Source organism: Hemiscyllium ocellatum, chromosome 33 (assembly GCF_020745735.1).
Source record: "Hemiscyllium ocellatum isolate sHemOce1 chromosome 33, sHemOce1.pat.X.cur, whole genome shotgun sequence".
Lineage (NCBI taxonomy): Eukaryota > Metazoa > Chordata > Chondrichthyes > Orectolobiformes > Hemiscylliidae > Hemiscyllium > Hemiscyllium ocellatum.
Window position 1 is genome coordinate 28,647,418 of NC_083433.1, and position 14,606 is coordinate 28,662,023.

A 14,606-nucleotide genomic window follows, 5' to 3' on the forward strand; every position below is an offset into this window, starting at 1 on the left:
GCCGAAATGAGGGAGTTTCTTCAAATGAAAACAATTAGAATGCAAGATTGATTAATTTTATAATCTCTCATGTAATGGAAGCTGTAGTGATTGTATCAAGGTCAGCCAGGTGGATCTCTAAGTATATGAGTACCCTGATCGAGGCTGTTAATCTGGTCCAATCATGGAGCCCTGCCTGACAGATATAAGCAGGAATGTCAGGATTGAGGTTCCTCATTTCCCTGAAAACTGGTTGAACGGTTTGCTGCTCCTCTTCCTTGTAAAATTGCTGTTTCTCTGTATACAGCTGTTAATGTTAATTATTTTGTAAACAGTGAATTGTTTCATAAAATTTTTTAAAAATAAGCAGGAATGTCAGAGTTTCTGCGCCATTGATACATGTAAATAGAAGATGACTTGGTGACAAGATACTGGCCTCTCTGAAGTTATTCCAGAAGGTTGTTGACAAGGCCAGCCCATTGCCTTTGAGAAGATTATGGTCGCTTTCTTTTTGAACCGCTGTAGTCCACCTGATGTGCGTATACTTACCGACAGGAAAGGAAGAGTAATATTTTTCCAAGTTAGTGTTGTGTGCTTTGGAGAGAACTTTCAGGTGATAATGTTCCCATGTGACTGCTACCCTTGTCTTTCTAGATAGTGGTGGTGCGAGGTTTGAAGAAAACTTGTTGAGTTGTTGTATTGATAGACACACTGTTGCAACTCTGCTTTATTGGTGGGAAGAATGATTGTTTAAGGTGGTGGATGTTGTATTAAAGAAGCACATGACATTGCCTTTGATATATTGAAATTAGAGTATTACTGGAGGCAGGCTCGTAATGCTAAAGGAAAATATTACATCAAACTCCTTGCTTGTGTCTTACAGATAGAAGAAAGGCTTTAGAGAATTGGGAGCTGGGTTTCTCACTGCAGAATCCTGCTCTTATAGTCACACTAATCATGTGGCTGGACCAGTTAAATTTCTGATCAGTTTGAACCCCAAGATATTGATGCTGGTGATTCACCACTTGTTGTCATTGTGTCTCCGAGGAAGAGGAGAGGTCCAGGTGATGTGAGCATGGTGTGCTTTAAGATATGAGCAGTTGAAAATGCAACAAAATGCTGCAGTTGTCATCAGACACTTCTGACCTTGCATTTGAGGGCCTCTGGCTGAGATGATTGATCTCCAAGAGTCAAAACCAACTTTTTTGTGTGCTAGGTATGACTAGGTAGTCATGTTCTTTTCCTGATTTGCATTGACCCCACTTTTAGATTAGATGAGATTACTTACAGTGTGGAAACAGGCCCTTCGGCCCAACAAGTCCACACCGACCCGCCGAAGCGCAACCCACCCATACATTTACCCCTTACCTAACACTACGGGCAATTTAGCATGGCCAATTCACTGACCCACACATCTTTGGACTGTGGGAGGAAACCGGAGCACCCGGAGGAAACCCACGCAGACACGGGGAGAACGTGCAAACTCCACACAGTCAGTCGCCTGAGTCAGGAATTGAACCCGGGTCTTCATGCGCTGTGAGGCAGCAGTGCTAACCACTGTGCCGCCCAGGCTCTTTGATACCATATTCGGTCAAATGTGGCACATCAAAAAGTAGTCACTCTTGCCCCATCTCTAGAATGATGCCTATCTTATGAGCAAACACTAAACAGGTTGGGACTCTATTCATGACAGGTAGTCCCATTGAAATGTATAAAATTTCTAAGGGCCCTGCCAGGGTAAATGCTGAGAGGAGGTTTTCTCTCATGGAAGAGTTGAGGACTGGAGGGAATAATTTTAGAATGAAGGGATCCCAGTTTACGACTGATATGAAGAATTTCTTCTCTCAAGAGGATTAAGAGTCTTTGGAATTCTTTGATATGGATTGCTGTGGAGGCAGAGTCCTTGTGTATATTTAAGACTGAGATAGATTTTGATCAGTAAGGGAATCAAGGGTGACAGGGAAAACACACGAAAGTGGATTTAAGGAATGTCAGATCAGCTGTGATCCTTAGAATGGTGTAGCAAGCTGAAAGGGCTGAGGGCCTATGCCCATTCCTATTTCTTATGGTCGAAGGTTCAACTTTTCTGTCCATGTCCTGACTGAAGCTATAATGAGATCTGGATCCATATGCTATCATGGAATCCAAACTGATCACTGTGAGCAGGTTATTGCTATTTAAAGGCAGGTTATTAGTGTTTAAATAGAAACAGAATTAACGTTTCTAGTCCGATGTGATTGAATTCCATTTAATGATTCAATGAGTTGAACAGGCTGTTGAATTAGGAGGTATAAGTTCAGCCTGGGGTCATAGCTAGGGAGGAAAATTGGAATCCATGAATGAGGATGTGAAGTATATGGCAGGAGCCAAAGATGAAATTGCAGTCCATCCAAACTAAATATTAATCAAGGCGGCTGGAAGAATCGAGATCATGAAAGGGTCGAAATAGGTTGCGGTGAGGTAACTCTAGATTGAGTTTGACCCCACGTTTGCAGATGCTGATGCAAAGAAACATTGAATGAGGGGGAAAAAAATCAGGTGAAGCACGATTCCTTGCAGGACTCGAGATACTTGTGCCTGGTTGAGAAAAGGAGTCTGCTCCTTGGATGCTGCCTGACCAGCTGTGCTCTTCAACATCAAACTCTTCGACTCTGATCTCCAGCATCTGCAGTCTTCACTTTCTCTTGGTCAAGAAGAGGAGCCAAATGAGGGCAGTCCTACACAGCTGAGATTTTGCAGAATGATGATGTAGTTGTCCATGCCAAAAGTTGCATGGAGATGGTTATGATATTCAATTGTCTCAGAAAAAGACCACACAGAAATTGCATGAATTGAGAATTCGGACTGTTCAATCATATTGCGTGAATGTGTTTGTTTCCTGTGCGTCATACTTAGCCTCATGTGTCTTTAGCTTGTGTTTTTTGTACAGAATGATGTTCTTTCTTCTTAGATAATGATTCAGAAACCTAATAGTGCCTTTTTTATAGAATGCAGCTGATATTAAGAAAATGAAAACTGTTGGAATCTGCACAGTGAAGGGGATTCAGATGACAACACGAAGGGCACTTTGCAACATCAAGGGACTTTCTGAGGCCAAGGTGGACAAAATCAAGGAAGCAGCGAACAAGCTCATAGTAAGGATAATTTAGTGATGTAAATAAACTCTGACTGTTCAAACCTGACAGAATCCCAGATTAGGCATAATTCAGGTCCAAGTGCTCTATGTCAGTGTTCATGCTGCTTTTCATCTAACCCTATCCAAATATCCTTCTGTTCCATTCTCCTTCATAGTCAGAAGTCTCAGGACACCAGGTTATAGCCCAGGTTTACTTCACCTGACAAAGGAGCAGTGCTCTGAAAGAATATGATTTGAAACAAACCTGTTGGACTATTACCTGGTGTTGTGTGACTTCTGACTTTGTCCACCCCAGTTCAAAACTTCACACCATGGCTACCATTTTCCCTCAGGTTCTTTCTTTTAAATATTTTTATGCAATTCGCCTTAATTATTTTCTGTGATAATGAGTTCAACATTCTAACCACTCTAGTAAAGATGATCATCCTAAATTCTGTATTGGATTGTTTAGTGAATATTTGCTTATTCATAGCCCCTAGAGCTGATCTCACGTATAAGTGGAAACACCTCTCTGTCTACTCTATCAAATCTTCTCCTCATCTAAAAGACCTGTACCCAGTCACTCCTCAACATTTATTCTTCTCAGGAATGAATCCAGCCTTTAGCTCCTTCCTTCTTATTATATGGAAATCCAGAACTATTCATGGGCCTCTGTCAGAGGGAAGGTGGTTCTATGGCGTTGTTGTGGTACTGAACTAATAATCCAAAGGACAAGGCTAATGCTTTGTGGGGTGGGGGGGAAGGGCACAAGCATGGATTCAAATGCCTTCATGGTAGCTGGTAGGATTTAAAATAATAAACCTTGAATGTGACGTTTTCAGTACAGTAAGACCTCACTTAACTCACCCTGTTTAAAGTGATTTTGGGCCATTTCCTTGAATTCAGCCCAACACCCACCAGCCTTGCCTCTCCCCTGCCTTTATATCTATGTTAAAGACTTCAGACAAAATTTGTAGATGGTTCAAAATTTGGAAGAATTGTAGACCACAAGAAGGGAAATGTAGAACATCCAAAAGGCATGGAAATTGGTGGTGTGCGCGGAGAGATTGCAAATGAACTTTATTGCAGAAAATGTGAGGTAATTTACTTTTATGGGAGGATCATAGGAAGACAGTATAAAATAAAGGACATAATTCTAAAGTGAAGCAGGAACAAAGTGACCTGTGTATAATCCATTAAAGGTGACTGGACGGGTTGGGGGCATGGTTCATAGGATCCCTACAGTGCGGAAACAGACCCTTCAGCTCAACAAGTCCATACTGGCTCTCTGAAGAGTAATCCACCCTGACCCATTCCCCATAAATGTACATTTATCCCTGACTAACACACCCCTGAACACTATAAGCAATTTAGCACAGCCAATTCACCTAAACTGCACATCTTTGAATTGTGGGAGGAAACTAGTGCATCCGGAGGAAACCCACACAGACTCTGGGAGAACGTGCAAACTCCATATAGACAGTCACCAGAGGCTGGAATCAAACCTGGGTCCCTGGTGCTGTGAGACAGCAGTGCTAACCACTGAGCCACTGTGCTGCCACAGTTAAGAGTGTGCTGTGTCCTCAGCTTTATTTAGAGGGATATAAAATACAATAGCAAGGAGTATACATTATTTTTTGTAATATACACTACCTTGGCTTCAGCTGGATCCAGTTCTGTGAGCTGTACGTTTGGGAGAATGTGAAGGCATTTGTGAGAGCACATGAAAAATTCACAAGAATAGATTCAGAGTTAAGGAATTTTAGTTATGAGGCTAGATCAGAGAATCTGGATTTACTTTCCTTGGAAATGATGAAGCTGAGAGGAGATATATAGGTCTTCAAAATCCTGAGAGAGTAAATAGAGAAGAGATATTCTCAACTCATGAAAGGATTGACAATGAGAGAGCACAGATTTTAAAAGTATTTTGCAAAAGAAGTGGAAGTGATGACAGTTTCACCAGTAGATGGGTTGTGGTAGAGGTGAAGTTGGGCATCCATGATGCCATGAATATATGCTCATAGATAAATTAATCTTCAGGTCAAAAATGACCCCAGTATTATGTACAGTTTGGTTCAGCCATAGACCATTGGCAAGGAGAGTGATGGAGTTGATGGCTTGCGAGCAGAATTTACATTATGGACAGAAGACTATGGCTTCAGTCTTCTGTTCATTCAGTATTGGATACTGGACAACCACTAACTATTTAGAGATGGTGGAGGGGTTGAGTGAGAAGTTGGTGTCTGGGTGTTGTCCCTGTACATATGAAAACTAACGTTTTTAGATGATGATGCTAGCGGACAACATATAGATGTGAAAAAGGAGTTGGTCAAAGTTAGCTCCTTGGGAACACTGGAGGCAACAGTGTGAGTGGGATGAGAAGCCATTGCTGGTCATATTTGGCTACAATTAAACAAGAATGAAACCAGGAGAATGGAATCCCACCCATCTAGATAACAGTAGAAATGGTTTAGGAAAGGAAGTTGCCATTCATATCCAAACTGCAGGCAGGTTAAAAACAATGAGGAGGCATAGTTTACCTTTATAGTCCAACAGGTTGAATTGGAAGCACTAGCTTTCAGAGCGCTGCTCCTTCATCAGGTGGTTGTGGAGTACACAACTGTAAGACACAGAATTTATAGCAAAAGTTTATAGTGTGATGTAACTGAAATTATACATTGAAAAATACTTTGATTGTTTGTTAAGTCTCTCATCTGTTAGAACGACCATGATAGTTTCACTTATTTCATATGTAAATCACAAAAGTTACATTCTCAGGTTAACTGTAACAATTGGTGTCAGGCCAGATAAGATGTTGAAGGTATTAGTCCCCTGTGTTCTGTTGTCTGTGCCATAATGTTTAGACTGATTCTAATCTTTAAAAAATGAGTTAACAGAGTCTTACATGAATTCATGCAGTTTTTGAGCAAAGTACAATGTAACTCTGCAAGTACAAATTCACCTCATAAGCGTATATGTGCATTGTGTGTGTGTGAGAAAAGGGATCTAAGTCTGTGAGAGGGTGCATGTGAGAATTTGGGAGTGTGTGTGTTTGTAGGAATGTACAAAATTATAAATCTCACAACACCAGGTTATAGTCCAACAGGTTTAATTGGAAGCACTAGCTTTTGGAGCACTGCTCGTTCATCAGGTGGTTGTGGAGAACACAATTGTAAGGCACAGAAAACCAAAATAATACATTGAAAAATACCTTGATTGTTTGTTAAGTTTCTCATGTATTAGAATGACCATGATAGTTTCACTTCTTTCATATGTAAATCTCAAAACATTTTTAAAAGTTTCATTCTCAGGTTAACTGTGACAATTGGTGTTAGCCCCCTGTGTTCTCTGTCTGTGCCATAATGTTTAGACGGATTCTAATCTGAAAAAGTGAGTTAACAGAGACTTACACGTATTCATGCAGTTTTTGAGAAAAGTACAATGTAACTCTGCAAGTACAAATTCACCCCACAAATGTATATGTGTATATGTGCGTGTGTGTGTGTGTAAAATGGTCTAAGTCTGTGAGGGGGTGTGTGTGGGAGTGTGTGTGTCTGTAGGAGTGTGAGTGAGTGTCTCTGTGTGTGTATAGTGCAATGGTGGTCTCATGTAGTGTGACATGAACCCAAGGTCCAGGACATTTGACCTCGGACCTTCGGGTGACCATCCTCCAAGGCGGACTTCAGGACAGTGGCCAAGCAGAGGCTGATAGCTAAGTTCGGTACCCATAGGGAGGGCCTCAACCAGGACCTTGGGTTCATGTCACACTACAAGTGACCACCATTGCACAATACACACACACACACAGACACTTATACGCTCGCATACATGCGCGCGTGCGTGCCCCCCCCCCCCCCCCCCCCCCCCACACACACAAACACACACACACACACACAATCCTATACACAGATACTCAATTATACTCCTACAGACATAAACTCCCACATTCACACAGGCACCCTCTCACAGACTTAGACACTACCCACAGTAATTTAAACGGAATAGTATTCAGAGAGCAAACGGTTCGGTGTCTTGGACAACACGACTTGGTGTGGGCTTGGAGGGAGATGAGGCATAGTGTGAGCTCAAATAGCAGGGACCTCTGACATAGTTTGAGACAGTGTACTAGGAAGTAGCAGGGCAGATTTTGAGTGGTCTTAATCTTGATAACAAAGAAATTGATGTGCTCTTTCACCTTACTATTGCAGTCAAGAAGACATTGAAAGGTTTACATTTGCACTACAGAATGATTGTAGAACAGTGAAGGTTTTCAAATAAAATGCAGGACCACCACATGCTTTACATGGTCCACCAGCTCTGGCAGTAAATGACTAAAAATCTTCCATAGATGCAGTGGAGCTACCAGAGGACTGAAAAGGGGCAAATGTAACAACCTTGTTCAAGAAAGGGTATAACTCCTTACTGACCAGTGATCGTAATTCTATCTGTTTTAAATAGTTACGGAAAAGGAGCCAGTTTGGATACAAAATTGGCTTGTTATGAACCAGATAAAACCCCCTCAAAATTTTCAGTAAATGATACAGAGGATGCTGGTGGAGGTTATTATTCAGACAAGAGGTCTGTGACACAAGGATTGATGCTGGGTCCACTGTTTGTTATTTATATCAACAATTTGTACGAGAATGTAGGAGGTATGGTCAGTAAGTATGATTAGAGTGGTGCTGGAAAAGCACAGCAGTTCAGGCAGCATCCGAGGAGCAGGTGTTGAACAGAGGAACCTAGCAGGTTTATAGTTCATTTGAAAGACAAGGTGGTGAAGAAGGTGCTTGATCAGAGCATTGAATACAGGAATCAGGACATCATGTTGCAGCCTTATAAGATATTGGTGTGGCCACGTTTGGAATCTTACGTACAATTCTAATGTTCCTGCTATATGAAAGGACCTAGTTGTTAAAACTAGAAGGGTGCAGAAAAAATTACAAGTATGTTGTCAGGACTGGAGGGTTTCAGTTATGTGGACTGACTGGGATTTCTTTCCCTCGAGCATCAGAGGGGTGACCTTATAGAGGCTTGTAAAATTATGATGGGCATAGATAAGTGCATAATCAAAATCTTTTCCCAAGGGTAGGGGTATCCAAAATTGGAGGTTCAAATTTAGTCCAAAATTTCAAAATTAGTCCAAAATTGAGAGGGTTAAGGTGAGAGGGGAAAGATTTAAAAGGTATCTGAGGTGAAAATGTGTTGCTGGTTAAAGCACAGCAGGTTAGGCAGCATCCAAGGAACAGGAAATTCGACGTTTCCCTTCATCAGGAAGAGCCCTTCATCCTGATGAAGGGCTCTGGCCCGAAACGTCGAATTTCCTGTTCCTTGGATGCTGCCTAACCTGCTGTGCTTTAACCAGCAACACATTTTCAGCTCTGATCTCCAGCATCTGCAGACCTCACTTTTTACTCGAAGGTATCTGAGGGGCAACTTTATAATACAGGGTGCTGCATGTATGTAGTGAGCTGCCAGGGGAAGTGGTAGAGGCAGGGTACAATTACAAATTTAAAAGACATTTGGATAGGTACTTGAGTAGGAAGGGTTTAGAAAGTGTTAGAAACAAGTTTAATAAAATTTAGGCGAGACCACCAAAACTGGAAACAAGACAATTTATTCTGTGATTTTTGCAAGAAAGGGCATCAAATACAGAAGCAAATGAGCAATGAACATTCAAACTAGTACACAGTTAAACTTTTGAGCTGCGTGAAGTCACCTCTCCTGACTATTACATTACCCAATCTTTCTTAGTATTCTGCCACTACCCATCTGTGCTCCACCCTTATTGCCCCCTTCTCTCCCAAGTTGGCGACATAAGGCTAAATTTGTATCTTGATGTTCTTTTACTTTGCTTGTAACATCTTCCATTGTTCATAAGCACATTCCATTCTTAACAATGTACCTTTTCATGCTTGGTTTATGCGTTTCAGCTGTCTCAGCTATTTTGCTGAGACTATTTAATTATTTACCCTAATAATTCTGCACTAAAGTTAGTATTTAATTATCCACAATTATTCATTAAAGATAAAGACACACTTCCCTAATGCTTGCTTAGCTGATATTTTTCTTGTACCCCTTTACTGCACATACACTCTCTTGCTTTCTATTTCTGCAAAAACAACACACTTCCCCATTTCTTACAAAAGGTATGTACCAAATGCAGTCAAATGGGACCTGGGAGACCTGGCCAGCGTGGACAAGTTGGCCCGAAAGGTCTCTTTCAGTGCTATATGATTCTATGACTCTATAACACTGGTAATACACTGATAATCCAGTAGTTATCAGGAATGTGTTTACGCTGTTTATTGATGCTAGTCATTCCATTGCACTCTTCCTATCAAATTTCACGCTGTCCATTATTTTTACCTATGACTATTTAAACCACACCCTCTTCCTTGGTAAACACTAATGCAAATTTTTCATTAAATATTCAAGCCTTACTCACTCTTCAGCGATTGTCTGCGTGGAGTTTGCACATTCTTTTCATGGCTGTGAGAGTTACTGCTGGCTGCTTTGGTTTCCTCCCACTGTCCAAAGATGTGTAGGTTGGATGGATCGGCCGTGCTAAACTACCCACAGTGTCCTTGGTTGTGCAGGCTAGGTGGATTACCCATGGGAAATGCAGGGTTAAAGGGGTAGGGTAGGGGGTGGGGTGCTCTTCAGAGGGTTGATGTGGACTTGATGGACCTAATGGCCTGCTTCCACACTGTTGGAATTCTCTGATACTTCTGAATGTCTAAGCATATGTCACCTTTCTCTTTGCTTGGCTCCATCATATTTTTATCACATGACTTATTTATTTACATGCTATTGAAATATTTTGGATTGCATTTCATGTTAGTTGTCGTGGTACTTTCATATTCAAGTGTTAGAAAGGGAGAAATGTGAAACCGCTACTGAGATTTTAATGGTGGTACAGAACTTGCGAATTGCTGACAAGGAACATTTTGTTGAAGCTCTTCATTTTGTCCCCATTGGGACAATTTGCAAGAAGACAAATTCAAGTTCAGTCAACATTTTTACTGCATGAGAGAACAATGCTGATTGGTTGGCAAGTGGAGAATGCACCCATTAATGCTGTTGGCAGCCAGGTATTGTTAAGTTTTAAACCAGGCCTGTTGACTCTGATTCGTCAGTGCAATGCTCTGAGAAATTAACCAGTTGTTTTGTTGAGTTGAAACAGGCACAGTGTGTGCACATGTTCTTTCTGTCTGCAAAGAACAGACTCCTATGTAGCTTCCATGCCTGCAAATGTACACTGTGAGCCCAGCATGGTATTTATGTGAGATTAGATCGAATAGATTGATATGAAAACAGAACTGGTTGACATATTGATAATAGAGCTACTAACTTGCATTGTACCCAGTGCTTTGCCTCGTGCAAAATATCCTAATTTCTTTCATTCTTTGATTTGATCTGTCTATGCCATTATATAGAGTTGGTAGATAACTACATAATGGATAGGAATCATAATTTCACGCATGTAGAATCAGTTTAGCAACACAAACAAATAATACAACCAAATATGTAAATATTTCTAATCATGAAAGCGTGGAGTTTGTCCTTGCGCATGGTTTAAATTTTTTTAAATTCAGTCGTGGGATATGGGTGTCATTGGCTGGCCAGCACTTTTGTTGCCTCTCCTTAGTTACCCATGGGAAGGTGGTGGTGAGCTGCTGTCTTGACCTGCTGCAGTCCACATCCTGTAGATTGACCCACAACATTGTTAGGGAGGGAACCCTGGATTTTGACCCTGCAACAGTGAAGCAACGGCGATATATTTCCAAGTGAAGGTAGTGAGAGGCTTGGAGGAGACTTGCAGGTGGCGATATTCCCATGTATGTGATGCTCTTATGATCAGGTAAGACTATTGTGACTGTCACACACCTTGATGGAAGTGGTCGTGGGTTTAGAAGGTGCTGAGTAAGGATCCTTGGTGAATTTCTGCAGTGCATTGTGTAGATTGTACTCATTGCTGCTATTTAATGTTGTGGTGCAGCAAGTGGATGTTTGTGGCTGTGGTGCTAATCAAGCAGGCTGCTTTATCCTGGATGGTTTGAGTTTCTTAAGTTTTGTTGGAGCTGTTCACATTCAAACAAGCGGGGAGTATTTCATCACTGCCCTGACGCATGCCTTGTAGATGATAGACAGGAATTGTGAAGTCAGGACATGAGTTACTTGCCGCAATATTCCTAAACTCTGATGTGCTGTCGTAGCCAGTGTTTATGTGACTAATTCAGTTTCTGTACAATGGTAACCCAAAAGATGTTGATAGTGGGGGAATTCAATGATGGTAATGTCATTGAATGTCAAGGAGCAGTGAATAGATTCTTTCTTATTGGAGATGGTCATTACCTGGTACTTGTGGGCATGAATATTACTTGCCATTAGTCAGTCCAAGCCTGGATATTATCTAGATCTTGTTGCATTTGACATGGATTGCTTTGATGTCTGAGAACTCTGGAATGGTGCTGAACATTATGCAATCATTGGTGAACATGCTTATTTCTCTCCTTATGATGGAGGAAGGTCATTGATGAAGCAGCTGAAGATGGTTGAGCTAAGGAAATTACACTGAGGAGGTCCTGCAAAGATGTCTTGGAGCTGAGATGACTGACTTCCAAAAACCACAACTATCTTCCTATATGCCAGGCATGACTCCAAGCAACAGATACTGATACCCACTGATTCCTGTTTTGCTAGGGCTCCTTGATGTTCTTGCTTCACCTCTGGAATTCAGCTCTTTTGTCCATGTTTGAACCAAGACTGAGTGGCCCTGATGGAACCCAAACTGGGCATACTGAGCAGGTACTATTTGATAGCACTGTTGATGACACCTTCCATCACTTTACCAATGATCAAGAGGAGACTGATGGAATAGTAATTGGCTGGGTTGGATTTGTCCTGCTTTTTGTGTACAGGACGTACCTGGGCAATTTTCCACATTGTCAGTTAGATGCCAGTGTTGTAATTATACTGGAAGAGCTTGGCTAGGGAAATAATAAGTTCTGGAACACAATACTTCATTACTATTGCTGAAGTATTGTCAGGGCCCATTGCCTTTTAATATCACGCAAGGTGAATCAAGTTGGCTGAAGACTGGTATGTGGGGATCACTGGAGTAGGCTGAAATGGATCATCCACTCGGCACTTCTGGCTGAAGATTGCTGTGAATGCTTCAGTTTTATCTTTTGCACTCGTGTTGGGCTCTTCCATCATTGATGATGGGGACATTTGTGAAGCCTCCTCCTTCAGTGATGTGTTTAATTGTCCACCATTGTCACCATTCACGACTGGATGCGGCAGTACTTCAGAACTTAGATCTGATCCATTATGAGATTGCTTAGCTCTATCACTCGCTGCATATGCTGTTTGGAATGCATGTAGCCGGTTTAGTAGCTTTACTATGTCTGGTGCTGCTCCTGGCATGCATTCCCATATTCTCCATTGACTCAGGGTTGATCCCCTAGTTGGATGGTGATGGTTGGGTAGGGCATATGTTAGGCCATGAGCTTGCAGATTGTGCTGGACGACAATTTTGCTGCTGATAATGGTTCACAGTGCTTCATGGATGTCCAGTCTTCAGTTGCCAGATCTCTTCAAAGTCTGTCCCATTTAGCACAGGGATAGTGCTACACGTCACAATGGAGGTTATTCTCGTCTCCATGATTTTGTCTCCACGAGGACATGCAACTTTTGTGAGGCCTCATCAGACAGGGAAAGATACTTGCTGAGCTTGAACTTTTGTACTCCTAATTATATTGCCATAAATTAGTGTCAACTGAAGTAAGCAAGTCTTTGAAATCATGTCTTGCTGATCTAATCTGTGAAAATTACAGAATTCTGAATGACTTATATGATTTTTGCATACAACATTAATGTTTAGTAGCATCGCAAAGCCTCAAGGCCAAAATGGGCACCCATGTCTGAGAACCTAGTAAAGGGACTTGGAAAGATTGAAGGATTGAATAGATGTCCATTTGGCTATTACAACAAGATAGATATTGACTATCCCAACTAATTCCCCCTGACAAAACGTCCAGCATGGTGCCTAAGATTACATGTATTTCTACATTTGGATAGCATTTGTTGAAATAATTCTATATGTGCAAGAAATTGTGCTGACAATCAGTTCAAGATTGTCAGTTGGGCTCCCAGCTTGTTGCAGTTCAGTATTATGGAAGCTACGTATGTTCATACATAGAGGATTGCTCTTTGATTCAGAAATTGGCTTGCTGTAAGATGACAGAGGTTGATAGTTGATGTGGAAATGTTCTTCCTGGAGTTCAGTTACTAGTGGTGTACCGCAAAGGTCTGTTTTGGGGTCACTGCTTTTATAAATGATCTGGATGAGAGCATAGAAGGGTGAATTAGGAAGTTAAAAAAAAATTCTCAATATGGAGAACTGTGACCAGTGGTGTTCCTCAGGGATCCATGCTAGGACCACTATTGTTTGTGATATAAATAAATGATCTGGAAGAAGGTACAGGGGGTCTGATTAGCAAGTTTGCAGATGACACAAAGATTGGTGGAGTAGCAGATAGTGAAGGGCACTGTCAGAGAATACAGCAGAATATATATAGGTTGGACAGATTGGTGGAGAAATGGCAGATGGAGTTCAATCAGGGCAAATACAAGATGTTGCATTTTGGAAGATCTAATTCTAGAGAAAACTAAATGGAAAAGCCCTGGGAAAATTGATGTACAGAGAGATCAGGGTGTTCAAGTCCACAGTACCCTGAAGGTGGCAACGCAGGTTGATAAGGCGGTCAAGAAAGCAATACGGCATGCTTTCCTTCATCGGACAAGGTATTGAGTACAAAAGTTGGTAGGTCATGTTACAATTATGTCAGAGTTTGGTTCGGCCACATTTGGAATACTGCGTACAGTTCTGGTCGCCACCTTACCAAAACGACATGGATGCTTTGGAGAGGGTGCAGAGGATGTTCACCAGGATGTTGCCTGGTTTGAAGGGCACTAGCTATGAAGAGAGGTTGAGTAGATTAGGATTATTTTCATTAGAAAGACGGAGGTTGGGAGGTGATCTGATTGAGGTCTACAAAATCATAAGAGTTATAGACAGGATAGATAGCAAGCAGCTTTTTCCCCAGAGTGGGGACTCAGTTTCTAGGGGTCACAAGTTCAAGGTGAGAGGAAAAAAGTTTAAGGGAAATATGCATGGAAAGTTCTTTATGCAGAGGGTGGTGTATGCCTGGAACACATTGCCAGTGGAGATGGTAGAGGCAGGCACAATAGCATCATTTAAGATGTATCTAGACAGATATATGAATGAGCAAGGGGCAAAGGGATGCAGATCCTTCGAAAATAGGTGACATATTTAGACAGAGGATCTGGATTGGCGCAGGCTTAGAGGGCTGAAGGGCCTGTTCCTGTGCTGTAATTTTTCATTGTTCTCTGCAGGCACAGTGGCTCAGTAGTTAGCACTCTGCCTCACAGCACCAGGGACCCGAGTTCGATTCCAGCCTCAAGCGACTGTCTGTGTAGAGTTTGC

At 41.7% G+C, this 14,606-nt stretch overlaps 1 protein-coding gene across 1 annotated transcript in view; it reads left to right on the top strand.

Annotated features, from left to right (window-relative positions):
• Positions 1-14,606, top strand: part of dmc1 (DNA meiotic recombinase 1) — a 182,927-nt gene that overhangs the window by 10,276 nt on the left and 158,045 nt on the right. Inside the window, exon 4 of the mRNA XM_060849605.1 lies at positions 2,967-3,113. Within this exon, the coding sequence (XP_060705588.1) occupies positions 2,967-3,113 (147 nt within the window). The remainder of the gene's footprint in view (positions 1-2,966; positions 3,114-14,606) is intronic.